The following is a 27,015-nucleotide window of genomic DNA, read 5'->3' as shown; positions in this document are numbered from 1 at the left end:
AAAGTCCAAAAAACCTTATTTTTAGGTAGTTTTTGGCCCAAATTTGCCCCCCAAAATTTTTTTCAAAAATCGGGCTCCGTCACTTTTCAGGCATTGCTATTTTGTATCATTGTGCAAAAAATTAAAAAAAACTAATGAGCCAATCCCTAGAAAAAATGCTAACAGGAAAATGGTAAAAGGGAATTTCCCCAAAAAAGCGAAAATCCGTATTTGACGACGAAAAAAAATTTTCCGAGAAAAATTACTTCAGCCACATTTTAGGGTACCTTGCACTCTCTCTTTCTGCCAAAAATCAGGAAAAACTAATGAAGCAATTTTGCACCAAGTCCAAAAAACCTTATTTTTAGGTAGTTTTTGGCCCAAATTTGCGAAAATCCGTATTTGACGACGAAAAAAAATTTTCCGAGAAAAATTACTTCAGCCACATTTTAGGGTACCTTGCACTCTATCTTTCTGCCAAAAATCAGGAAAAACTAATGAAGCAATTGTGCACAAAGTCCAAAAAACCTTATTTTTAGGTAGTTTTTGGCCCAAATTTGCCCCCCAAAAATTTTTTTCAAAAATCGGGCTCCGTCACTTTTCAGGCATTGCCATTTTGTATCATTGTGCAAAAAATTAAAAAAAACTAATGAGCCAATCCCGAGAAAAGCTTGTAACAGACGAACGGACAACGGTCAAATTAAAGGACCTCCCGGTAGGTCCAAAAATACCCCCAGATAGGAACAAGTGTACAAAGACTCAACTGAGGTTTAGAATATTGGAAATGAGGATATCAATCTCCCGGTGGTGCTGGTGACTAGTGGAAACCTCCCTACTAAACATTTTTAGGTCTAAAATTGAGAAATAAGGCCGAAAATTGTCGAATTCTGAACCCTTTATCAGGAATTTTCTATAAATTTTCTCAAAATTCAAACCAATCGAGAGGAGCAAGTCGGATTTTTCCCCCTATTTCAATCAATGACTTTTCATAAACAAAATTAAATACAAAATTGAAGAAGTATATACTTTATAGATACTTATCTTTTTTTCTGGAGTCGATTAAAATTATTAATACATTCAAATTGTAAATAAACTTTACAAGTAAAATTAATTCGCTTTACTTTATCATCTATATAAAATCCTAACAATATCTAAAACTTATTTTCATAAAAAAACTTCTATAAAAATTCTAAAACATCGATTTCTGGATGAAATAATTCGGTATAAATTTATAAACATTTTAGTAGTAGGGGCAGACCCTTGAGATCCATGATGTCCTTTATGGTAAACGACCGGTACGTTTTGAGAGTTTAGAAGAGGCCCACAAACTAGAATATTTGTACGAAATGGGATTACCGCTTACCGGTAGAGGCAAATTGTGAAAGACAATGAGGTATCTCTATACATCAGATTAATCCTTGCGGCGCGCTCGGTTTTTGAGGGAAAAAAGAAAAAAATCATTACTAGTCTTCTAAAAAGCTGACTGCACCCTTTATTCTCACTTCCTTTTGGCGCTCAAGTTCTAAAGACTCAACTGTATCAAGTCGGGGACACAGCCTTGTTGTCAAATATTCACTTCTTTCCCGTGACTGTAAACAGTATAAAATCGGGTGATCGTTGACTGTATTCACCAGTTTCAAGTTGACCAAATTATGCCTCAAAAAGTCTTTGTTGTAGAAAGAACGCAAATAGCTATTCTAAAAACTAAAGGTAAGATTGCAGCTGTGAAAATGTAATATAAATACATTTTTTTGGAAGAGAGTGATTCGATCAATGAATGTCATTTTGTCCACCAAAGCTCTTTGGTAATGGAACCATCTTCATCAATAACAACACAACCTTCTATTAACGTAAAGCGAGTCGATCTAAACCAGCTCACTCACTTATAACACACAGTGTTTCTTTCATTTCTTGAAATAACGAAATAACTTGAGCCCACATCCGACCATGCTACCAATACCAAGCATTGCGATGCTACCAATTGAAAGTTTAAAGCCTGACATCCTAAAAACGCAGAAATACAAGTGTCTTGAAAACCTGACGGTTTTACTGTCACTGATTTCGTTGATAAGGTGATTAACCAGATCAAATAGTTGGGTAGTTCTGATTTAGCTAAGTCAATTCAATTGGAGTTATTTTTTTTTTCAATATGCAGAAGGTGGGCTAGAAGACCAATATCAAGCAGATTTAGATAGATATCCGATAGCAAAATATCTCTTCTGTAGTAGCAAGCATAAAGAAAATTCTGCTAATTGGTGAACGATACCATATTATATAAATCGGATATCGAAATTATTCAGTCTCGCTTTAATGATATTCGACTGAATAATTTTCGATATCCAATTTTCTTGTCGAATATCTGCTTATTATCGTCCACATCTAAGCAAAAGACACTGTCAGATGTTTTTAGATATTGGATAGCGAATATCCCTTTTTGTGAGCATAAAAGAAGTTTTCTATTCAATAAAAAAATAAAAGCCATTGAAATAATCAAAATAAAATAATTCTCTTTTTAAATGAACAAAAAAGGAGAAAATATGAAAGAGAAATGAATTCGAATGTTCTGGCAATTAAAGAGAAAACAATGAAATCGACATGTTCAGTTGAGAAAGTGAAACGTTCGAATATTACATCTAAGTTTTTTTTAAATGGAAAGAGACTAAAAAATGAAAGCGGAAAAAGATTCTGCTATAGAGTGAACAATAAACATATATTCAACGCTAAATAATCGGATATCGAAAATATTCAGTCTCGCCTGATGATATGAAGCTGGACTGAATATAATTTATCCGATTTTTCTCGACGAATATTTGCTTGACATTCAGGCGAAATGGATATATTTTTATTAATAAGAAAACTTCTTTTATGCTCACAAACAAAAAGGGATATTCGCCATCCGATATCTAATTAAACCTATCCGACGATTCTAGAAACATAGCCCCCACCTTCACAAAGCAAAATATCAAATAAATTTTGCATGCAAATTCTCGATAAATATATTGCGCGGCAGGCAAAAATTATTTTCAAGAGGGATAAAACCTTCCCACAGCATAGATCTTCAACTTATCAGCTCTGCCCTAAGTTCTATTACACAGCACTCACCCCCCTCCCTAGCAAGCTCTAGCCCCCAGTATTTTTTGAAAAATACAGCCCCAATCAAGCAAAAATGGTTAAACCCCCCCCCCCCTAAGCTCGGGGGGGGGGGTGGTGCATTCTATGTAATATTTATTTATTTATAGAAATATATTTCTCAGGTCTATTGACCTCTATGAAACAATCTTTCATAATTACAATTTATAAAATTCCTCTACATACCTTCTATCAGCTGCTATCGAATAATCACGAAAATATTTCGCTCGTCCGAACATATACACTATACCAACTAAGGACGCTGGAACTAAAAAAACAATAAAAACCCATGTAATAAACATCGACGAGGTCATCAATGCGAGCCTTGTTTTCAATTGAATTACTTTAATGGGATAAACTTTCGCGGGGATTAAATTTCGCGGTAGGGCCTATCCGCGAAATTCAAAATTTTCGCGGGGACTTAATTTCGCGGGTGGCACTTTTGGTTGACAATATTTTCACGATTTTGTACCTTTTACTGTCAAATCATGCATATCGGTTGTTGAAATACACATCATTAGCGCCTCTTTGATGCAAGTAACCATTCAAATAGTATTTATTTGACATATTTTGAGTAATGAGGATGAGGCGCTTCCAAATATCCATTGGGACTTAATTTCGCGGATTTTCGCGGATGACACCCAAATCCGCGAAATCCGCAAAATTTAATCCCCGCGAAAGTTCATCCCATTAAAGTACATCAATCAACCCGAAAGTGACGAATATATTATGCAACCCAAAAATATTATCATTTTCAGTCATCAATTTCAATGAAAACATGCTGAATGGACCTACCTGATGATGAGAATCAGATAAAAATAGGACAAAGAGCAAGACAGTATAGTAAGAAAGTGTAGTAAGCAGCTTGAATAGATTACCGTGAGTATTATAGCTCAAATAAATATCGACAAGTGAAGTATATAGTTAAAGTCGTATAGTCGTAGATATCGGAGTGAATAAATATTTTAGCGTAATTTCTCTATTGACGATAAATGGTGATTTCCCCAAAGTCCAAAAAAACCCATGTTAGGCACTATTTTTTGAAAATCGGGCTTCATCAGATTTTAAATATTACCATTTTACATCAAAGTGCAAAAAAAGAGAAAAAAATATCAATCCAATCGCGAGAAATGCTCTTTTTCCCTATAAATGACATAAGGGAATTTCCCCAAATAAGAAAGTCCGATTTTTACGACCAAAATTTTTTTTCTGAAAAAAAACTGCTTGAGCCACTTTTTAGAGAACCTTGCCCTCCATCTTTATGCAAAAAAACAGAAAAAAACAAATCAAGCAATTTCACAAAAAGCCGCATAAAGTTCAAAAGTCCAAAAAAAAACCATTTATAGGCACTTTTTGGCCAAATTCGCCGAATTTTTTTTTTTCGAAAATCGAGCTCCGTCCATGGCGTTCTAAATTTAGAGTAGATTTTGAACGCCATGGCTCCGTCACTTTTTGGGAATCACCATTTTGTATCACTGTGCAAAAGATCAAAAAAAACTAATGAGCCAATCCCGAGAAACGCTGGTAACAGACGAACGGATGAACATTGGTTAATTAAAGGACCTCCACCCACTGGGGTAGGTCCAAAAACGTATGAACGTATGATTTGTGTCATAAATTACAGAACAAATTAAAGGTCATGTGATCCCAAAAACTAAGAAGTCGAGGTTGGAGAGAGTGCTTTAACTTCATTCAAGTTAGATATTACCTTGATGCCATAAAAGTGAACAGCTCCATAGACTACCCAGGAACACTGTATACGTCTCCACACAATTTTGACTGAAAAAAAAAACATTAACAAAAATTAATATTCTCATCCAAGTTCACAGGTTTTGCGAATAAGTTTTGAGATTTTTAAGAGAAACCTTATCTAAGAAGAGAACCACACTGTAGCCCTTTATGTACCCCATCTTTTTAGCTTGAAGATTATAGATTAACACAGAGTTAACACAATGAGTGTGCATTGGTTGCATAAAATATATCTTGAAATATAAATAAACTAACTATCAACTATTATGATCACTGATAATTTGGTATTTTTATTTATAAACAAAATGGATGAAGAATGGGTGATTAAGAAAGGCTTACTGAGCTCTGAAAACACGAATAAAGCCTTCATCAACATTTTCTCCTAGGGTTGTCGGTGGTGCTACCTGGATGACAAAAATAATGTAGTTAGAAAAGTTTGCTTTTTAACGGACCATTTAATGGATCATTTTCGATAAGTAAGTAAAAATTTTTGAGCCCTGTGTATGTCGTATATCAAGAAATTTAAATTCGTCAACTCGTTATTTTAGTTCAGTACCTATTAAGACTTTTTCATACTTGATAGCATAGTAATTAGCTACCTCAATCAAAATCAACCGAATGTGTTTCATATTCTTCGAGTATTATCATATATGTGATAATCATTATGACAGATTCAAACAGACCTAAATTTGAGAAGTTTTTTCAATCTCTTTTAAAGGTAGAACTCTTTTAAGATATTAAAGGAAAGACTGGGCTTCAAAATAGATTTTTTTTTCATATTATACCTTAAACTTTTTCCTGGCTTTTCCAACCTTCCGTTGAAACACACCTAAAACATGATTTTAAGAAATTAGAATTAAATACATAACAAGACAAAAATTAAAAAGCACGACCCAGAGTTATTTCTGACTGGGGAAAATTTAGCAAGTCTCAATTTCAATTTTGTCAGGTTTTGATTTCCTGTATATAATTTAAAACAAAAATATCATACATCATAATCATATAAAATTTAATGTTTTAAAAGAGCTTAGAAAACAAAACCATGAACTTATCAACTGTCAAAATAACAAAAATATAAAATAAATTTTCAGTCATCTATGAAATCATCCTTATAAGATTGTGTTTGATTTCATCCAGTAAAAAATTATATCTCCCAACTGAAATATTACATTGCTTACCCATTTGATAGGCACTAAGGGCAGTGACCACACAAGGTCCGAACACATCTTCAAATTCTATAGCAACCATTATTCTTTATTCTCCAATCCATTCAATGAAGTTTTTCTAGAAATTTGAACACTTTGTTAATTAGTTAACTAGCATGCTTCATGCTTAGTAGCAAATTTCTACTCAAATGACTAGAGTTGGTAAAAATTTGAATTTTCAAGGCTTCAACTCAGTTTAAATTCAGTCGTTCACCAGCTTTTACTGTGAGCGGCCGCGGGGATACGGGGGACCTAATGGGTGGTGGCAGTCTATTTCAAGTGTTTTTTCTTTATCTTTGAATGTTTTATCTGCAACGTTAGTGGCAGAAAGAGTCAAAGGTGTGGTAAATTTGTCCAGTGGATAGTACTTCCCTAGCTAGTTTTTGGTATTCTCAGCAGGTCTTATGTTTTAGTTAATGTTTTTAAACTTCTATGCGCATTTAAATTATTCAAAAAAACACATTTATTTTTATGACTGTAAAAAAAACTGTGGTGATGCCTGATCAACATTGCTACTAGGCCTACCTAAAATACCCCGTTAACATCATTTGAGGGGATATTTTCGTAAATGGCTGAAATCCTATGCAGGTTGAAAACTGAAAAAACAGAGTTTGTGTTTTCTTTGAACATTTCTAATTGATTCCTGGACGGGGCAAACGACCCTCTAGTATTCTCTAATACCTTACACAACCGATTTATATCATATTATGTAGATAAGATTGCTTTTATCTCTTTTAACCTCATAAGAATCGTAGGAATCCAAAGAATGGATTAAAAACACACGAGAGGTCATCTGTGTATGGCATATTTGATTTTATTTCGTCTTGTTTACAATATTAATATTTGTCTTGCCTTTTTTGTTTTATTAATGTTAAAAAGATATGTAATTGACAATCAATCAAACCAATGGAACATAGTCAACTATTAATCGAACCAATCTAACCTTACTCGAACGCAATTGAACACAATCGAATATTACCCAGGAATCAGCCGTTCGATTGAGATTCAATTACGTTCGAAAATCTAATCGCAATTATTCGATCGCGTTTGATTACTTTCGATTGGTTCGATTGCGATTTTTGTTTGAAGTTGTTCGATTGACACCGTCTGGTTTTTATTACGGAAACCAAACAAGTGAGAACAAGTCATTAAAACTAAAAGGTGGTTGTGACGTAGGTTTTGTAATAGATTTTCACAGTTTCTTATTTCTACGTCATTTTTTAAACCTCTCAATATAGAAGAACGTGTCATTCAATAAGGAATTTTATAACACTTCATGGTAGATTAAAAAGACAATTAAAAACGAAAGTTTCTTCATTTTTCATTTGGCAGCAATAAAATATATGTGGGTTACAACAAAACCTGGCCCACTTCTCTGGCCCAGGCCATATGGTCTACCTTTGGCCTACCCTTTGGTCCACCTTCAAAGATTTTTTTCCCCGATTTCATTCTCGGACAACCAGGTTATTATGATACGGGCGTTATTGCATCAGCCGTTTTACGACAAACAATTGGTCAAATCTTCTAAATGCTCTAAGAATTAAACGCTTTTTTTTAAAGAATAGTGTACTTTAGATGAGGGTCAAGTATTCGTAAGAAAGTGCCAAAATTGAGGGTGAGATATTCTTAACGTAGGCCCTGTCTGACCAAGCCATAAGACCCTTAAAATTTTTAACTATATCACCAGAAGTCAGCCTAATGGTAGCGCATTGTTCTCTTGCACTAGGGATCCAGAGTTCGAGTCGGGTTCGGGTCAACTTCAAAGTTTTTTGCCAGGTTTTGATATTTAATGTTTTTTTGGGCGAAGGGCAGTTAGTCACACTAGAAAATTAAGCTTTCAAGTTCACAAGACAATATTAATTAAAACTTGAAAGTTGGAAACAAAATAAAACGTGCAGCAGCTAAAATCAACCAACCAAAATTTGTCATTCAATTCCCGAGACAACGCTTCGGCCTTGTTTATACGCTAAAGTAAAAACAATTCCGCACATGTAAATGGGTCATTGTTTGAGGTCCGGCAAAATTTCCGGGAGATAGCCTATTCGGCTGTGCGTGGATCTAGGTGGGTTCCGCCTCCCCCGTAGATCTTTTTCTTGGGAAGTTGATCTTCAAATTAGTTTTCAAGGTTGGCTTGGCTCAAATTTTTTCATCTATGGCTCAAATTTTAGGTAATTTCTCAAAGTTTTTGAAAATGTTAATTTCATTAAAAAGCGCCGGGTTATTTTTTCATGAATCCCTTTAGAAGTTTTGCGGCGCATTTTTTTGCTTGAGAGTCAAGTAAACGATATAGCGCTTTCGCAGCATTAATCTTTGATACGCATTTTGGCGGGACGCTAGTGTGACTCACTGAAGGGGTCTGAAATCCTGAAAAGTTGAAGAAACGGCGCTACGGGGGTTGTCGGCACCCGTACAGGACTTTACCAGACCCTCTTCCCTTAATCTATGTCAGGTGTATAAAATGCAGACTGAAAACTTTTTTATTTTTTTTTTGCTTATTTCAGTCTCGTTGTTTTTCTAAATGCCAGAAAAACCAAAGTCCAATCTCAGAATTGGTTTGCAGATTTTCAGAATGATAAGAATCAAATCTTTTTTAGAGTTGTAAAGTGGGCCATAAGGTAGGCCAAGGGTACGCCATATGGCCCGGGCCAGAGAGGTGGGCCAGGTTTTGTTCAAACCCAAAATATGTTGCGTTTGGGTCGTCCGACCGACTGTTTATTTACAAGAAAACCTGATTCGGAGACAGTAAAAACGTCAGGTTTTTTACGTTTAAGTTTTTTCATGTACCCTTATTGAAATTTTCATGTACCCTTATTGAAATTTTCATGTCAAAATTCAGCAACGCGGTAGGGCCAATACTGTGAGTGGTCCTAAATCCAACAGCCCTGCCTAAATCCGATGGGGTCTTTCAAAGATACAAACTAAAATAAAAACAAACCTTTCGCTGTGACGCAATAAAGATACCAAAGTGTCAACTAAACTGAGAGATTTGATAAACTGAACCAATTGAACCAAAACATTAATTGCTTCTTATACAAAACATAATTTTTTATTACAAAATTGTTAATGTTTTAAACAAGAGCAATGGATTCAGAATAATAGAGGTAATAAATTATTTTTACAACTCACACTTTTTTTATCGCATTATATAATTGACATCTTTGACATTACAGATTGTTAGATGTTTTGTTTCGAGAGTTTTCGCAATATATCGTGAGTGGTCCTAAATCCGACAGCCCTGCCTAAATCCGACCCCCAAATAACTGCTAGCTACGAAAAAAAATTCTATGTTTACAAACATTCCCTCTCCAAGTTAAACAATAAACTATTGCAAGAAATCTCTAAACAAAACATCTAACAAGATGACTTTAATATCAAGATGTCAATTAATGTGATCAAAAAAGTGTGAGTTGTAGAAATAATCAAATCTCTCAGTTTAGTTGACACTTTGGTATCTTCATTGTGTCACAGCGAAAGGTTTGTTTTTATTTTAGTTTGTATCTGTATATGTATGAAAGACCCCATCGGATTTAGGCAGGGCTGTCGGATTTAGGCAGGATTGTTGGATTTAGGACCACTCACGGTAGTTTATTGTTCAACTTGGAGAGGGAATGTTTGTAAACATAGAATTTTTTTTTATAGCAGTTATTTGGGAGGTCGGATTTAGGCAGGGCTGTCGGATTTAGGACCACTCACGGTGTGCCCTGGGGGCTGAAAATATGGGCCGCTTTAAGGTCAACACATGCGCGCGCACATTTAGTTTGGCAAATTAAGATGGCAGCATAAGACATAAGATTCTGTTGATTGCCGACAACACAATTCTCACAATTCTCCATGGTTGCAAAATGGTACAAGCTATTATGGGTAATTCCTTTGTTCTTTTGCTATTTTCTTTTGTTCTGTTCGACGTAAAAAAGAAAAAAAGACGCTTCGCATCAAATCGAAGTACTTCCACTGACTGGCTTTGGTTGCTCACAATACAGGCATAAAGAAAAATGCAACAATATGGCGGAAAATCAACGAAAATTCTAACAAGGAAATTCAACAAAATTATGGATATTGCACACCCAATAACTGTTTAACAAACACCATCATAGCAGGTAACGACACCTTACAATGTAGGAGATGTGATAGACTTGTCCATTATGCTTGCTCTGAGCTCCCGGCCTATCAGATTCAGCTTTGTCTGCAATATAAAAGCCGGGGCTTTGAATGTGGAAATTGTGTTACAATAACGTCACTCTTACTTGAGAGGATTAAAACAAGCAGACAAAAAGCTCGCAGTAACATTACAACGAAGGAAGCAGATAAAGATGAACATCATGGATTGAAATTAGGTTTCAACGAGAGAATAACCTCTCTAGAAAGGAAAGTCGAGAAGCTAATGAAAAAAAAAGACGTCAACAAAGAACGGAACAACAAACGATCTGAAACAAAGCTCAACAACACAGAAACAAAAAAACAATCATATGCAGAAGTCACCAAAGAAGATCTACAAAAACAAGAGGTGACCATAAAAAGTTTTATCAAATCAGTGAACGAAGAGGAGCGTTGGCTCAAATCAACCAAGTGCAACATCATGGTGCATGATTTAGGTGAAAACAAGCACGAAAACGAAGAAGAGCAACGAGTTGGTGACAAAAACTTTATAGAAAGAACAGTGAAACAACAAATGGGTTTCGATGTGACGATAATCAAGGTAGAACGCATAGGTGCTCGTAAAGATGAAATGTATACTAATGAACGATGGAGACCATTAAAAGTTACTCTCCAGAGTGAAGAAGAAAGGATTATAATACTTGCATCAGCCCACAAACTAGATAAAGACGATGATTTTAGAGTATCAGACGATTTTTCAAGGAAAGAACGTGAGATAATAAAACAATGGCATCATAAAGTCATAAAGCAAAAGAAAAAACATAGAAAGAAGAAGACAAGAGTCATATGGAAAGTGAGAGGTAGTCCTAGGACTAAACTCTATTTCAGTTAGGAACATTTGGCGAGTTCCTGTACGCGGCCGCTATCAAAAAAATCATAACCACGCTCATAAAAAAATTGTGTTTGTGTCTTTTTTTACCGTTTTTTGCCTAGATGATATAGTAAACATAGTAAGTATAAGCAGACTGTGCCTTAAAATTGGCTGTAAAAAAATTATGCGTCGGTAGAAATTTCTTCAACTTTCAACAATGATAGAACACACCTATTTAAAAAAAATTAACCAGCGCATTTTTCATCTTTCTACTTCTTCATCTTCCATGAAGCTCTCAAAGTTAAATAGAATTAAGCACATAAGATATTCTTATAATTGTGAAATGTCATCGCGCTTCGCTACGGTGGAGTGCATGACGTAACTCGCGCGGCAACAAACTCGCCTTCTGTTGGCTGGTCATATTGGGCGTTTTGGCGTTACCACCCTCGAAGCAGTGGGCGCCTTCGTCATTCCGCAACTCTGTCCACCATTTTAAATGAGTTAACAATAGATCCAAAAGGGCGCCCTCATCAAGAAAGATCATTTGCTTTGGTCTCTGGCTTTGGGAATCAGTAGTGTTTTCGATGGAAAATGGTATAAGAAACTTAAGTTTACAAGTGTCATTCAGTTTTTGCTGGCTGATAGAATGGCAGGATCCTGGATGGTTTCCCTAACTGTATTTAAAGAAATTTACGACGGAAACAACATGATTGTAAGAAGAGTGGGTTAGAGGTGCCTAACTGTAAAACTCTATGACAGAATTGACAAACGAATGGAATGATAAGATCTATAAATTGTAAAGATGTAAGATTGTTTCATAGAGGTCAATTTGACCTCTATGAAAATAGACCTGAGAAATACACTTCTATAAATAAAAAAGAGTAAACTGTAGCTACCTGTTTTAATTTCAAATTATTCCTTTTGACTTCTTTTGGTTCTTATGGCTGCAGAAAAAGGTCAGATGGTTGGTGGGTAGGTTCAGTTTCTGCACTTCCTTCTGAGAATTTCTGTTTGTTTCTCAGTAAGGGTCAGTCTAGCCTTGCACCGACGCTGAGCTTAGTACTAGGGGCGGGGGAGAGGCGGAAGCTATGGCGCGCTTAAGATAGTGTTTTTTGGGAAAATAGTGTCACGAAATGAAAGGTAGTTTCGCGAAATGAAAGATAGTGCTGCGAAATGAAAGATCTCGTGAAAGATAGTGTCACGAAATGAAAGATAGTGCCGCGAAATGAAAGATAGTGTCACGAAATGAAAGATAGTGCCGCGAAATGAAAGATAGTGTCGCGAAATAAAAGATAGTGTCGCGAAATAAAAGATAGTGCCGCGAAATGAAAGATAGTGTTGCGAATGAAAGATAGTATTTATTTCCACTTTGGTGTGCCATAGTAAGCGGCGGAGGCGGGGAGCCTCGAAAATCCCGAGTTACTTTCACACTAAATTTAAAAACCAAGCTATTATGACGTCATATTTTTGGATAATTATGAGGTCATTTCCAATTTTGAAACTCGTTTTTTCGTGCTTTTAAAGATTTTAAGCCCAGGCTCAAAATATGGTCTGCGGACCCACGGCGTGTTACCGACCCTGGTACATGGCAGAGGCCAAGTTTTCAAGTTTCAGAGAAAAATATTGATATTCATTTGAGCTGTGATACTCACGGTAACCTAACGGTGTGTGTCGGCGCCGCCCTCTCGTAGGTTTTTTTAGGCCCTCTAAATGCACTGTTTGGGTGTACTTTTGATATAATCCACTTACAAGGATCCTCTTTTTTAGCTACATATACTCGTCGGTGTGTTTAGTAGGGACTGCTGACTTTATAGTTTTTACTTGCACCCCCATTTTGGTGTCGACATCTCAGGCTCATTTTCAGGTGGCCTGAAATCCCGATATCAGGATTCTACTCTTAAATCTAACGGTAAAATGGTAATCAACAATCAAAAAATTTTTCCTCGGGATTTTGATGATATTTAGGCATAATCGTAATCGTAAAGTTAAGACGTGTTACAATCGTAGTCACTCCCCTTGAGTGCCCCGCCCCGGATCATATACCCAATTCTTACAGACCCGGCATGAGGTCACTGGGGGTTAAAATAACCGACAAAAACTGAATGGAGATTGATATTCCCATATTTCTTATGACTGAAACATTGTTTTCAAGTCACAAATTCAGTGGGGATGGGGAAATGAACCCCACATTGGTTTTGTAAGCATATGAAGGCTCAGATTTGCAGAATTCCTACGCATAGCATAAGCATATATGTCAGCCTGAAATATTTTTCAAGTTAAAAAAAAAGACATTCCACGGTTCTCCCAAAATCTGAACAAATGTTTACAAAATTTCTGAAATTTCACTAAATACTTGGCTCGGGATGAATCATAAGCATGATTCATAAAGCATATAATAAGCATAAGCTATGTCTGGATGCTTTAAGAACTTACACAAGCCTGGCCAAGGGGTGTACACTTGCTTATAAAAAAACATGTATTTCCAGTGGGAAGGGGTCCCAGTGGGTCTGTGAGAAGAGGGCGTGGTAAAGATTCAGGGAATATTCAAAAGATGATAGTTTACGAGGAAAATCTCTTTTAAAAAAGAAAGAGGGCTGTCTTTCACAGTGCACGAATTAGAATTAGAATTAGATTTTTGCGTAGCTTTGGCTTTGATCTCATGTAATTTTTACGGAAAAAAAGTAAACAAAACAGTGGCAAGCAACTTAGCTCCTTTTTCCATTTTGCCCATACTGTATGGGTCACTTTAATAGCCAAAAACATAAGAATGATAAGGCAATTTGTATATAAATCTATTAGCATTTTATAAAAGGCATTACCGCTTGTCGCTCGCTGTGTTTACTTGATATATTTTCGAGTGCGTAGTTTAATTTGAAACCCGTGTATTGATTCGCCATGAATTTTGAGAATTTGGATCTCGGGATCTTTTCACAGACCAAGACATGCAAGAATCGCCGTGAAAACGAGAAGGATCTCCGCCAATAGCTTTGCTGCTAAAACAGTCGTTTAGAGTTTACAGTCGTGCGCTGACCGATGATTGACGCTTTTTCTCACCCTGTTGAAAGTTTTAGAACATTTAGAAGAGAAAATATTTCGTCCATGAAATAGCAATAACATTTTTTGATCGGCACTAAAGCACTAGTAAGACAAAACTCAAATCCAGAAGTGACGTGTTCTTACGATATGGAAAATCACACAGATTTTTCGCAGATAAGAGGCATGAAATCAATTTTTCAAGAAGATTTTTTGTAATAAAACATTAGCAAATCTACCATTAAAGCTGGATCATTTTTTTGACAAATCAAATATCTTGACTTCGACGTGGATCAAAGGGAATTGATTGGACTCGGCAATTGAATTTGGGAGCAAGTTCAAACATTTTATTTTAAGTGCTCTGACCATAGTAAATTTTTAATATTTTCAACGTACAAAATATGGATATCTGCCTGATATTCAGCCCACAAAACTTTTGCGTGTTATACATTTTCTGTTAGACCAACTATCCTTGAGTCCTTGAAAATTTAAGAATTGCAATGGAAAAATTTGATGAAGAAGAAAATGAAGACGTCTGCGAAGAAGAATATTTCAACTTTGAAGAGATTATTTTCGGACGAAGAAGAAACATTGACATTTTTTTGCAGTATGTGGTGTTTCCTTTACCGGAGTAAAAATAGATTTTCGGAAATTTTTCTAAAGTAAAAGCTTATTTGTTTCAAAATCTTCAAAATAGTGATTATTGACCAATTTTTCATAGGTTGCTATTTAACTATCGATACTTAACCTCACTAATTTCGCATCACAGACCATTGACAAAAAGTAAGATAACAATCTAAAACCAAAAGTCGCTAAAAATAAAAAATATTGCTATCGAGTTCGATTTAATCCACAATGTGCTCGTGGAGAGCTTTTGTCATGAAAATATCTGTAAATTCCTAACTTTTATTTAACTTTAAAATAGAAACAAATCGACACCTAAAGGCATGGGGACACGAGAAGTGTTTTTCGCGTTGGTGCAATGCAACATGCTCCATCCCACCTACGATGTAAAAATAATAGATAACCAACTTGCCTTGATTCTCAAAAAACATCCGTGTTACGGCTGTAAAAATATTAATGGCATTTTACATCGTAAAAAGTACAATTAGATAAAAACTTGCTTCATTTGCAACCTTATATTGGACAGAATCGATCACGTGATGTATATTTTTCCAAAATTTGGGTTAGAAAAAGTGTATTTTCCTATAGGCAGCCTCACAGAAGGAATTTTTTAACTAGATATTATTGTTCTATAAACATTCATCTGTTTATTTTGTATCATGCAACCTCCATGCACTTTTCATACGTGAGATATCGCATTTCAAATCACACATATATTTTTCAGATAACAGCATTTTATGAGCGTTTATTTATCCAGGTGAAGATTAAGTGGTATCAGGCCGATCCGTAGTCAGTTTGTCTAAAGGTACCTTTATCTTTTGAAAAAAATTCCAAAATATGCAGTAAATAACAATTCAAATTTTCTATCAATTCAGTGGATGTCAAAAATTGTGTCAAAATCTAGCTAAAAGCATAACACGCACTGCACACAGATCTTTTTAATAGAGTGCTCATTTCAATAGGAAAACAATGGTTGTTCTCTTGGGAGAAGTGCCTTCTAGAGGTAGTTGGTTATCTATTATTTTTACATCGTTGATCCCACCAACCTAAAACGCTCTCTCGTGTCTCCAGCCCATTTTTCTTTCTGTTGATAAAAGTGAAATCTCACTTTTGTCCCAGGGACAAAATCAGCGTGTCTTTTGGGTACTTCACTCCCTTTTTATCCCATAAAACAAAAAAGAAACCATGGGATTCACACTTTTTTGTGTTGGTGGGATAGAGCATGTTGCATTGCCCCAACACGAAGAAAACTTCTCGTGTCCCCAAGCCTTAAATGTTGTGTTGGACGGTGAAAAAGAATGCGGCTATTGTATTATATTTTAATTTTTCCCTTTTTGCCTTAAATGTTTTCACACCTTGAGCATGATGACATTTCTGACAGTATAGTGTCACAAAAATTGACACATTTGCTATACAAATTTATTTTTGATGTCAAATATATTGTTCAAACCGTTATTTATTGAACACTTAGGATAAAATAGGCATTATAGAGGGAAGTCTTTGTTCGAATACAATAGCTATTTATAAGAACATTGGAAATTTTCGCTTTTTACTCACTTTGGGCAACGATGAGTGACGTCATTAAAAAATTATTTTTTATCAAAAGTTACCTTATATGACAAGGATCCTGTGTGCCAAATTTCATTCAAAAAGACCCACTAGATCAAAAGTTAAGGGGTGGTACTGTACAGGAACAACCTCCCTAGTTTTGACCAGCCTCTAAAAGCCAAGTACGAATAGGGTTAAGGAAATTTCAAGATATAGAGTAAGGTCTATAAGGCATTGTTAACTGAAGGGATGAGAACTTGTCCGAGTTAAGGGAGGTTTGAGTTGTAGACTCTACTGTCTTAACCTTGTAAATAATGAACAAAAATGGGTACAGGCAAGTCTAAACAAAAATTAAAATCAGGATTAGGTGTATGGAATTTGAAGAAAAATAAAGCTTTGAACGAACAGAAAACGCGTCTTAAATTTTTTTAAAATTCCATAAACATTATAAAATATCTGATTTGAAAATCAATGAAGTATTCCACAGGTGATATAAAATAGATGGTTTAAATCAATGCGAATAAAAATTAATTGTTTCAAATTGAAAACGTCATTATGGGAAATGTCAATGACTACCAATGAACCCTTTTGGGAAATTCAATGCCACTATTTAGCACCCATACATGCTTTAAAAGATTTTCCCAGCCAATACAAAAATCCAATCTTTCATTTCTCATTTCTCAAAACAATTTGAGTCATAATGTACCTTGTTGTTTTGTAACTGCTGTAACTCAATCCTTCGGAGGGAACCCAGGTCCCGATACTTTTATACCCGCCTATGAATTTCTTGAGTTATATATCATCATTTTGTTAACTCCTTTGTTTTGAACATACATCTTCGACCCTCGTACGAACCACATAGCGTCAAAGCACTCCAAAGTTTTACAAAATCACTGAAGGGCAGAATTGATGTCATATTATTAAAATCAGCTGTAGCCAGATGTTTGTTTATAGCAGACTGGAACTTTCACTTCTAGTCAATAATTCCTAATAAAATAAGCATCCTCAAACTTTGAACCAGTAAATTTTTGTCATCTTCACGTCACGGTAATAAGACAGATATTTGGCTTCAAACTAAAAGGTCTTATGAATATAGAATATTGGCTACTATATGACCCCTACAGAAAGCACTTGTATCATATGAGATCACTCGATTTTTCCGTTCCTAGCTTTAAGATTATTTAATAAACACCCCCTTCTTTTAAACGACCCTCCTAAAATTATTGGACGTTTATTCGAAGTAATACGGTAATTCATAATACCTTTGATTCTTCACTACTAAGTCGCACGAATTGTTTTTATAATTTGACAACTCAACACCCATTGATGCACCAACCTGAATGAAAACGAAGTACAAAACACTGCATAAAAATATGTAAAAAAGTAAATAAAAAAAATAGTTACAAATCAACATGGGTATAACTAAAATTAATTATTATACCTCTCAGCCTTTTTTAAGTGAAAAACAACTACAGAATCATGCTATTTTAATTACCATTTTTTAATCAGTTTGGAACATTACTATTGTGAAGGAATTTTCCTAAATTATTTCTAGAAAAGCTGACCCTGACTGATCAAAACTACATCAGTATATATACAAACTTCCCACAAATTCTAACAATAGACCTTTTACTAGTATCATAAGTAAACACTAATTTTTTTCTCATCATTGTTATGTGCTGGAGTTTTTAATCATCCAACATGACATAGAGTCTAGCAACATAGTGGGAACCCCCCCCCCTAACTTTAGGGGGGGTTGGAGGTTTTCAGAAAAATTTAAGCAGGTGGGGGTTAGCCTGCTCACAAATCTTAGGTGGGGGTTACCCTATACAGGTGGGGGTGACTTTTTTCAGGTGGGGGTTGGAGAGTTTATTTACTAGTTTTCTTATTTTGACTCAAAAACTTTCTTTCAACCCTGCTCATCATAAACATATACATTGACAGTAAAAATCTATTTCTTCCCAAGTCTAATAATTATAACAAAAGATGTATGAAGTATAAAAAGCATAGAAATTATTTTCAAGTAATTAACCTTGCTTACCCTCAAAATTGTTAAAACAGTCAAAAACCTTTTTCAGGTGGGGGTTGGAAACTTTTCAGAATTTAGGTGGGGGTGGTCCAAGAAGGTGGGGGTTGGGTCGGTAGCATTTTTCAGGTGGGGGTTACCCTATGCAGGTGGGGGTGACTTTATTCAGGTGGGGGTTGGAGGGGTGCTGCCCACTATGAGCAAAAGGCTTATTTCAATTTCAGTTTATATTAAACAGTTTTGGCATTTTACTTTATGAAAACTATGTTGCACTTTTCTAGGCACTCTGTAATGTATTCCTGAATTGGAAAATAACTGCAATACCTGTCCATGAAGAGATTCTAACGAGCCAGTAATCAATGCTTGAAACTCAACCATGGTCAGTGATTGATTTTTTCCATCAAAGAACCTAAATAAAAAAGGATTTCCATTTAAACCTGAGTAATTAATAATAGATGTTAGGCCAAAAAGAAAAATAGTCTTGTTTCAGGAAATGCTAATGACGTAAAAAAACCTCACCCAGCTGGCCGCAAAATTATTGTTTTACATTTTCTAGGATTTTTCTTACACACTATTTGCTATTTTTGGCTGGAATATGACCTGAACATGACCCAATAGCTGTCAACTTTGCCTCACAAAAGTGCAAGAGGGCTCAAAGTTAACAAGCAACATGCTGAATGGACCTACCTGATGATGAAAGTTAGTTAGCATTGATAGCAATGCAAAAAGAAAAATGAAAAAAATCAGTCAGAAAATATAGCATTTAGCGAAAATACACAACACAATAAATTCATCATTGATTGTTGATGGGGGGAGAGAGAAGGGTTGTAGGGAAAAAATAAATAGGAAGTTCTGGTCGCAAAATCAGTTTTATTGACAATTGAATCATGCTTGATGGTGAGCATTGTTATCAATAATGTTTTTGTGTGAAAAACATAGAAATACAAGGAAAAAATCCAATGAAAATCTGCAAAAACGGCGATTTCCGGCAACCGGAAAAATTTGTTTCTCAAAAATCAAACTCGGCCATTTTTTGAGCATTGCGAATACGCATCTTTCTGCAAAAAATCAGAAAAAACTAAAAATGAAAGTTCGAGAAAAAGTCAAAAAACCGGTTTTTCCGGCATATTTCCGGCATTTTCGGCAGGAAAAAAATGTTTTTCGAAAATCGGGCTCCTTCACATTTTAGGTAATGTCATATTGCATCAGTGTGCAAAATTTCATGAAAGAATATAAAGTACAGCTCAAGAAATTCAAGAAATACCATTTTTCCGGCGAAAATCGGCTGTTCTGGCGATTTTTAGAAAGTTCCGGCTTCAAAAATCTATTTTATTGAAAATTGAAACATGCTTGATGGTGGGCATTGCTATTAATAATGTTTTTGAATGAAAAAAACAACCAATTATATGGAAAATGTCCAATGAAAATCCAGAAAAACGGCGATTTCCGGCATATTTCCGGCATTTCCGGCCGGAAAAAATTTTTTCTCAAAAATCGGACTCGGCCAAGTTTTGGGCATTACTAATACGCATCTTTGTGCAAAAAATCAGAAAAAACTAATGATGAAATCTTGAGAAAATGCCAAAAAACCGGTTTTTCCGGCATATTTCCGGCATTTTCGGCCGGAAATGATTTTTGTTAGAAAATTGGGCTCCGTCACATTTTGGCCATTGCCATTTTGCATCTTTGTGCAAAAAATCAGAAAAAACTAATGAGCCAATCTCGAGAAAAGCTGGTATGTAACAGACGAACGAACGAACGGACGAACAGACAGAGGTTAATTCATAGGACCTCCACCGGGGAACCCGGAGGTAGGTCCAAAAAATGTTCCATGATTATCCAATTTTTCAAAATCGGAAAAATCGGGAAATTTTTATAAAGGAAATTTTCCTCCCGATTTTCCATGAGAAAATCCTGGAAATGCAGAAAATTTGGGGGAAATTTTTTTATGTGGGAAAACTAGTTAGAATGGTTGTTTTGGAGAATGTTTGAGTACTGGCTGAGGGAAAATAATGTATGTGGAGTGATTTGTTATTCAATTTAGACCGTCACATTCTCCTAGACAACTATGGGGAAGTCTCCTGCTGCGCGCTCAATGTGAAAGAGAGTTGAGAGCGATGTGACCTTTGATTGATGTTTACCTTATGAAGAACATATCGACATTTTCCAGGTAGACTTTCCCTGAATTTCCCTTTTTTTCTAAGAGCAAATCACAATTTAGACCTGCGCAATACCTATGGAACAGAAATTTTTAGAACCCCCTCCATGGCACTACTTTTGAGTTCGAAGCTTCTACTTCAATCATCGTCACGCGTCCAGTGATCCAGACAGACACGGAGTTGCCATTCCATTACTTTCGTGGGCAGAAACTTTCTCGCGCAGGCAGAAACTTTGCCATTTTTTGAAATTTTAATCCTGCTTCGCGAAAGTTTCTGCCAGGTAAGAAATTAAACCTGAAAAACGCGAAACTTTTTTTTTGCAAAAAATAAACTTTCCTACTCCACGCACTGTTTGCTAAATTGTTGCGTGTTTTATGAGTTTTTGTTACCAAAAAAGGTAAATTTTTTATGAATTCACAAAAGTTTTATCTGTGAAATTTTGGCTAAAACTATAATTTGCAAAACTTAACTTCACTAAATTTTGTGACTTTTTAACTTCGCAAAAATTTCTCCCCTTAAAGTATAATTTGAGATGTAAAAACATAAATATACACACTACCGTCAACTGCTCTAACTTGGTTGGCAAACGATAGTTTGTTAGTTTTCCCCTATTTTCTATTTTCCTATCTTCTATCCTGATTTTCTGACTTTCTCTAGTGTTTCTAACTGTTTTCTAAGTATTTTTCTGAAAATTTGCCCGTACCGGTGAAATGGGTCTCCAGCCCCGGCACGAACCACCAAATACTACCAAACCCAATGCCTAACCGCTTGCGTCAACGAGACACCGCAGAAAGCTGTCATTCACAAATACTTATAGCGTGTAATTTACAGACCTATATTAAAAAAGCTCCAGACCCTACCGGTGCCCCTACAAAGATCCCTATGGGATCCAAAGTTAGGTCACAGGGTACAGATGCCCCTAACTGACTAACCCTAACTGATATGTCTGATAATACTTTAATGGGATAAATTTTCGCGGGGATTAATTTTCGCGGATTTTTTGGATTTGGGTGTCATCCGCAAAAATAAGTCCCATTGGAAATTTGAAAAAGGCCCATCCGCGAAAATTAGTTTCTGCGAAAGATTTGAATTTTTTTTGCATTCCGCAAAATTTCTATTTTATCGTTTTTTATTTTTTTTCTACATGAGGGCACGCAACCCTTGAAAAAGGTCAAATCCTCGATATGCTTGTTAGCAAAAAATCGTTTTCCTCAAAATTTTCTTCACAAATTTACAAACTTGGAAGAGGTATTGGAAAATTTTTTATCTAAAGTGATCGCTTATTGTTGAAAGCTTTTCAATGCAAGAGGGTAACCCAACTGGCTTGAAATTAAACATTTAAAAGGATATGTAAGAAAAGGAGGGAAAACGGAAAACAAAAGAATTTATTTTCAATGATAAGAGAGTGAAAATAACGAAACAACAATATTAAGTCATTTTATTTATCTCTCTTTTGCTTCTTTTAACAAGTTAAAAAACTTCCTAATCTAACAAAATAGGCGCATTAGATGTCTTCGGGATAACAGATGGGTTTTCTGGTTTACTCGGACGCTTTGTTTTGGCAGCAGCATTTGCAAACAGTGTTCTTTGTAATACATATCTCCTCGCCCTATTCCAAAACACCCTCTTATTTTACTTGAAAAAAAAATTCTTAATTTTTCTGGAAAATTTTTATTTCAATGTTTTGACCCTTTTCAAAAATTTTAATTTGTATCTTAAAATTTCGCGGACGAGCTCAACCGCGAAATTTAATCCCCGCAAAAATTTATCCCATTAAAGTAACTGAACCCCCATCTAGGTTCGCAGATTGAAAAATTTCACTTGCATCCTGGTGGATGATTTATTGTCTGCAAAACCTCTAACTTGGGACTATCTGATACAAAACATGAGATGGCAATTCAGCCACTATTTCACCGAACCTCCAAAGTCATTTGATTTGAGTTAATGAACGACATATCAAAAAATACACAATTTCTCTTTCTCACCGAGTAGGCTTTTAAATCGATATATGAAAAAAATCTGTAGTGGAACACACGCGAATGTCTGGAACGAAGAAGACCATATTAAGTGCTGATTACCAGACGATCTCAATCGAACGGAATCGACGATCGAACCAGTCGAACCAAATCGAACGTCAAAATTCTGGGTAATATTTGATTGGTTCGATTGTTGTTCGACTGGTTCGATCGTTGATTCAGTTCGATTGAGATCGTCTGGCTTTATTCTTGCAGCTTTCCAACATCCAAGCTCTCAAACATCACAAGCCGAATGAAATTACTTTCGATTTCCCGTAGAAATTATGCGATGAACAATCCGGGGGTCAATGAATCGATGATCGAATGCAATCGAACGCAATCGAACATCAATCGAACACAATCTAGACCTTCGAAGAGAACGTCCTGTTGAATAATTATGTAGTCCAGTCATAAAAACAATGATAGAGCCATGCATAATTACTGTATCATGCATATTGTAATAATTATGCATGGTTTTATCATTGTTTTTCCGCTGGACTACATAATTATTCAACAGGGTGGCCTCTTAGAAAAAAAGTCTATCGAATATCAATCGAATCTGAAAATTGTGGTAATATTCGATTGAGATTCAATTGCGTTCGGCAGTCGAATTGCAATCGGTTGATTGCGTTCGATTTGGTTTGACTTGTTCGATCGTCGATTGAGATCGTCTGGTGATTAGTAGCAAAACAATCGAGTGTTTGACGTCACTCAAACGGCAAGTTAAAGACTCATTATTTTTGTTAATCCCATCGGGCGATAGGCAGGCAGGTGTTCTCAAATTCTCCAATACACCTTATCGGAAATTCCACAAAAACAATTGCGCTATAAAATAGATCCGTTGAAATTGGGAGGTAAACATAAATGGTAGCGCAAATAGCGGCGGTATGGCTAACAATACATGGAGCACGCTCGCGCAGTACGGCCCAGCTGCAACACTACATTTCCGTCACGTAAATATACTACATGAATTCCATGCGCTATAAGAATTCCATGCGCTATAAAAGTTCCCGCGTAAAACAAGAACCAATTTTCTTATATCTGGCTTGTTTATGTTCCTAAAAATACACTGAATTTGAAAAAAAACAAACAAAACAAAGCTTTCAAGATGCTAGCAGAAGCTATTAGAAAGAGAAAAACAACAACTTCGGTGGTTCTTCAGTTGATTTGGAGGCTCTTTTGGCATTAATATTTTGGAAGTTTTACCTCCCAAAAAGTGTTGCGTAGCAACAACGCGAGGAGGTGGAATTTCCGATAAGGTGTATTAGGACCCTGCCGACGCACCGGACTTAACGAACACCGGACACGCGAAAGTCCGGTGTAAAATGAGAATTTTTTTACCACCGGACAATCTCTACACCGGACTTAAGGAAGTCGGATGTCCGGTGTCGGAGAAGGATATTTTTTTCCACTGAACAATCAAAACACCGGACATGACCAGTCCGGTGCGTCCGGTGTTTCTTATTTTTTGTTTCACAAATGTCCGGCGTCCAAAATTCCCTGTATGCAACACCGGACTGACACCGGACTTATTGCGTCCGGTGTAGCGAAAGGATACTTTTTGCCACCGGACAAATACACCGGACAGTACGGTGCGTCGGCAGGGTCCCTGGTGTATTAATTGGCGTCCGTTTGAATGAAAACAAAAAAGCTAAAAAGGGCGCACTAGATATCAGTGAAAGTTATTGTGACATGTTATGACAGAAAGTATGATTGATAAACTTGGTGGATTTATCAAAACAAATTTGTTGTCAAAGAGATTTAACATTAAGTGAAAATACAGGCCAGATATCAACAGTCCCATCATGTTTCGACCAACCGTCCCAAGTTATGTTAGAGCAGTGCACTGGACCAAATAAGTGAAAAATTAGAAAAACTTACAGCTCAGTATGTAAAGCTTTACTTCCAGAACATGAATTCTTCACCATGTCTTTCTTTGTCCAGTCTTTCTTTCTCCCCTTTAGAAATGAGAAATTCAGGACGTAATTCAAGTTTTCACCACGTGCTTCCACGGAAAAAACTCTTGTCTAATGCTCATTCCGACATTTTAAATTTTCCGGGGGTTTTGCTGTTTGGGATTGTTTAGGTCAGGGTTGCTAGTAACGGCTTGTCACTGTGCCGGGTGCATACTCGGCGCCCTGAGCCCCGCAGGGTTGCTAGTAACGGCTCGAATTTCAGTCAGGTTAAAAAAGGGGCAATTTTACCCATGTTATAATAACATTACCCCCGTCTTTTTATTCATTCAATAAGTATTTCCAAATTTTGTGTTCTGCTGTGCGAGTGTGGCTCAACGGATAGCGCGCTGGGTTTCTGATCGGAAACTCTTTCATTTGGTGGGTTGGAATCCCGGTCGGGTCGATATTTCAAGGTCAGCTAAAACACTTTAAAATAGTCAGAAAACATAGTAAATAAGTCAGAAAGGTCACCAGGGGGTCAGAAAAGAGCCTCAGAGAAGATAGGCAGAAATAAAAAGTCGATGTCGGAACGAGCAATAGACAAGAGTTCTTTCCTGCTTCCACAGCTAAGGATCCGTGCTATTTATCACGAAAATAGTCAAAAACCCGGTTTGAAGAAACGGGACGTTAATCGGGGAGAACACTGGGCGGGTGGCGAGGGTGATCGGGGGCTTAGCAGAAAGGATGATCTCCGAGCAGAATCTGATACTCCACGCACGGCACGTATTGACTCTCAGATTTGGGAGCGCGGTGATTGATTAGCTTAAGGCCCTGGGCTCTGACCAGTCTGACCATAGTGAATTCTAATATTTCATTTGTAAAAAAGTATAAATTTTTGCCTGATGTAGCTAACAAAACTTTGACATGTTATTTATACATTTTCTGTGTAGGCCAACTATCCTTGACGTTTGAGTCTGAAAATTTAATTAAGAATCGCAAAGAAAAAATTTGATAAAGAAGAAAATAAAGACTTACTTATGCGACGAAGAGTATTTCAACTTTGAAGAGCTTATTTTCGGCGAAGAAGGAATATTTATGTATAAAACGTTAACATTCGAACCAACTCGCTTAAAGTCATGAAACCCGACCTAGACTACCTATGACCCTAAACATTTTCACAGGTAGTCTTATAACTAGCCATAGCTTTCACTAACTGCCACCCGCTAGTACAAATGCTTGTAAAAACTATTTAATGCTAATTAAGGCTTTTTAATGCTTTATAGAAAAACGTTACCAACACGTCGATGAACCAACGAGATCTAGGTTTCCATCAAAAAGCAGGAAATGCAAACGTAAATGATTGCTGGAAGATGCTGCGAGATAAATTATTCGAGCTTAGGAATCGGTACGTTCCTCGTACGAAGGGGAAACATGCCTACGGAAAAAAGGGAAGTTTTGCAATCGATCAAGATATTCAACAAAGCTTAAAAGAAAAACGTCGCCTTCATCGCAAATGGATAAGATCAATAGGTACAACTTCGGAACAGAGAAATAGAGCTATATACGCTACTGCGAGAAACAAGGTTACAGGAAAGATCAGACGAGAAAGAAGAAGACTAGAAGAACGAATTTGTGGTCAAGCAAAAAGAAGCCTTAAGAAGTTTTGGAAGCATATCCGGAACTCAATGAAGACCAAAACGGGAATTTCCCCTCTTCTCCTTGATCCAAATGATAAATCATCACTTCGTTTTACTGATGAGGATAAAGCTGACATCCTACAGGATCAGTTTTGCAGTGTTTTTAAGAATGAACCTGCTGGATCACTACCTGAGTTTCCATCACGAACAGACACAGATGTAGCATTCGATCTAACAGTCGACATGATCAAAAAGGAACTAAAAAATTTGAATCCTAATAAATCGCTAGGACCTGATGAGATTCACCCAGTCATGCTGAAAAAGCTGGCCTTTTACATAGCCGGTCCTTTACATACTATCATGGCCAAGTCCTTCGTAGAAAGTAAACTACCTGATGATTGGATGACACCTGATGTGTCCCCGATCTACAAGAAAGGAAAAAAGAACCTTATAGAAAATTACAGGCCCGTTTGTTTAACATCAGTTGCGTGTAGAGTAATGGAAAGAATCCTAAAGAAACAAATAATGGAACACCTCACGAATGAGAAATTGCTATCAACCAAACAACATGGGTTCATGGGTAAGCGATCGACAGTGACACAACTACTTCACTGCCTAGACAAATGTGCGGACTCGATATCCAATGATAAGGTTGTTGACGTAATCTATTTCGACTTCGCAAAGGCATTTGACACCGTTCCACATCGCAGATTACTAAGAAAACTCGAAGCGTATGGTATCAGAGGAAGGGTACTTGGTTGGATGAAAGCATTTTTGTCCGATCGTTACCAATATGTGAAGGTCAATGGAAAGTTATCTAAGAAATGCCAGGTGCAAAGTGGTGTACCACAAGGAACTGTCTTAGGTCCACTCCTTTTCGTTATTTACATCAATGATCTAGCTGAAGTTACCAACTCAGAAATGTTTCTCTTTGCCGATGACACAAATCTTGTTGAAGAAATAAATAACGTTGAAGAAGCAATTAGACTTCAGCACGATATCGAGGCAATGGAAAAGTGGTCTGGTGACTGGTTGTTGAAATTCCATCCT

General features: G+C 36.3%; 2 protein-coding genes across 2 annotated transcripts; both read right to left on the bottom strand.

The window, feature by feature from the left end:
* Window positions 1-1,002: 1,002 nt before the first annotated feature.
* Window positions 1,003-12,043, bottom strand: LOC136800264 (microsomal glutathione S-transferase 2-like). The gene is made up of 7 exons (XM_067056885.1): window positions 11,925-12,043; window positions 6,036-6,141; window positions 5,643-5,686; window positions 5,197-5,261; window positions 4,817-4,887; window positions 3,295-3,376; window positions 1,003-1,983 (listed from the first exon to the last, which is right to left on the bottom strand). The coding sequence occupies exons 2-7, from the start codon at window positions 6,103-6,105 to the stop codon at window positions 1,884-1,886; spliced, it is 432 nt and encodes a 143-aa protein (XP_066912986.1). The 5' UTR covers window positions 6,106-6,141; window positions 11,925-12,043; the 3' UTR covers window positions 1,003-1,883.
* A 4,585-nt stretch (window positions 12,044-16,628) lies between these two features.
* On the bottom strand, window positions 16,629-24,743 carry LOC136800263 (ribonuclease P protein subunit p14-like). The gene is made up of 4 exons (XM_067056884.1): window positions 24,315-24,743; window positions 18,584-18,668; window positions 17,496-17,569; window positions 16,629-17,126 (listed from the first exon to the last, which is right to left on the bottom strand). The coding sequence occupies exons 1-4, from the start codon at window positions 24,359-24,361 to the stop codon at window positions 17,036-17,038; spliced, it is 297 nt and encodes a 98-aa protein (XP_066912985.1). The 5' UTR covers window positions 24,362-24,743; the 3' UTR covers window positions 16,629-17,035.
* Window positions 24,744-27,015: the final 2,272 nt, after the last annotated feature.

The sequence above is a fragment of the Clytia hemisphaerica genome, unplaced genomic scaffold (assembly GCF_902728285.1).
Source record: "Clytia hemisphaerica strain Z4C2 unplaced genomic scaffold, Clytia hemisphaerica genome assembly, whole genome shotgun sequence".
Lineage (NCBI taxonomy): Eukaryota > Metazoa > Cnidaria > Hydrozoa > Leptothecata > Clytiidae > Clytia > Clytia hemisphaerica.
Note: the sequence above shows the minus strand (reverse complement) of the source record. Positions and strands in the feature narration are given on the sequence as shown.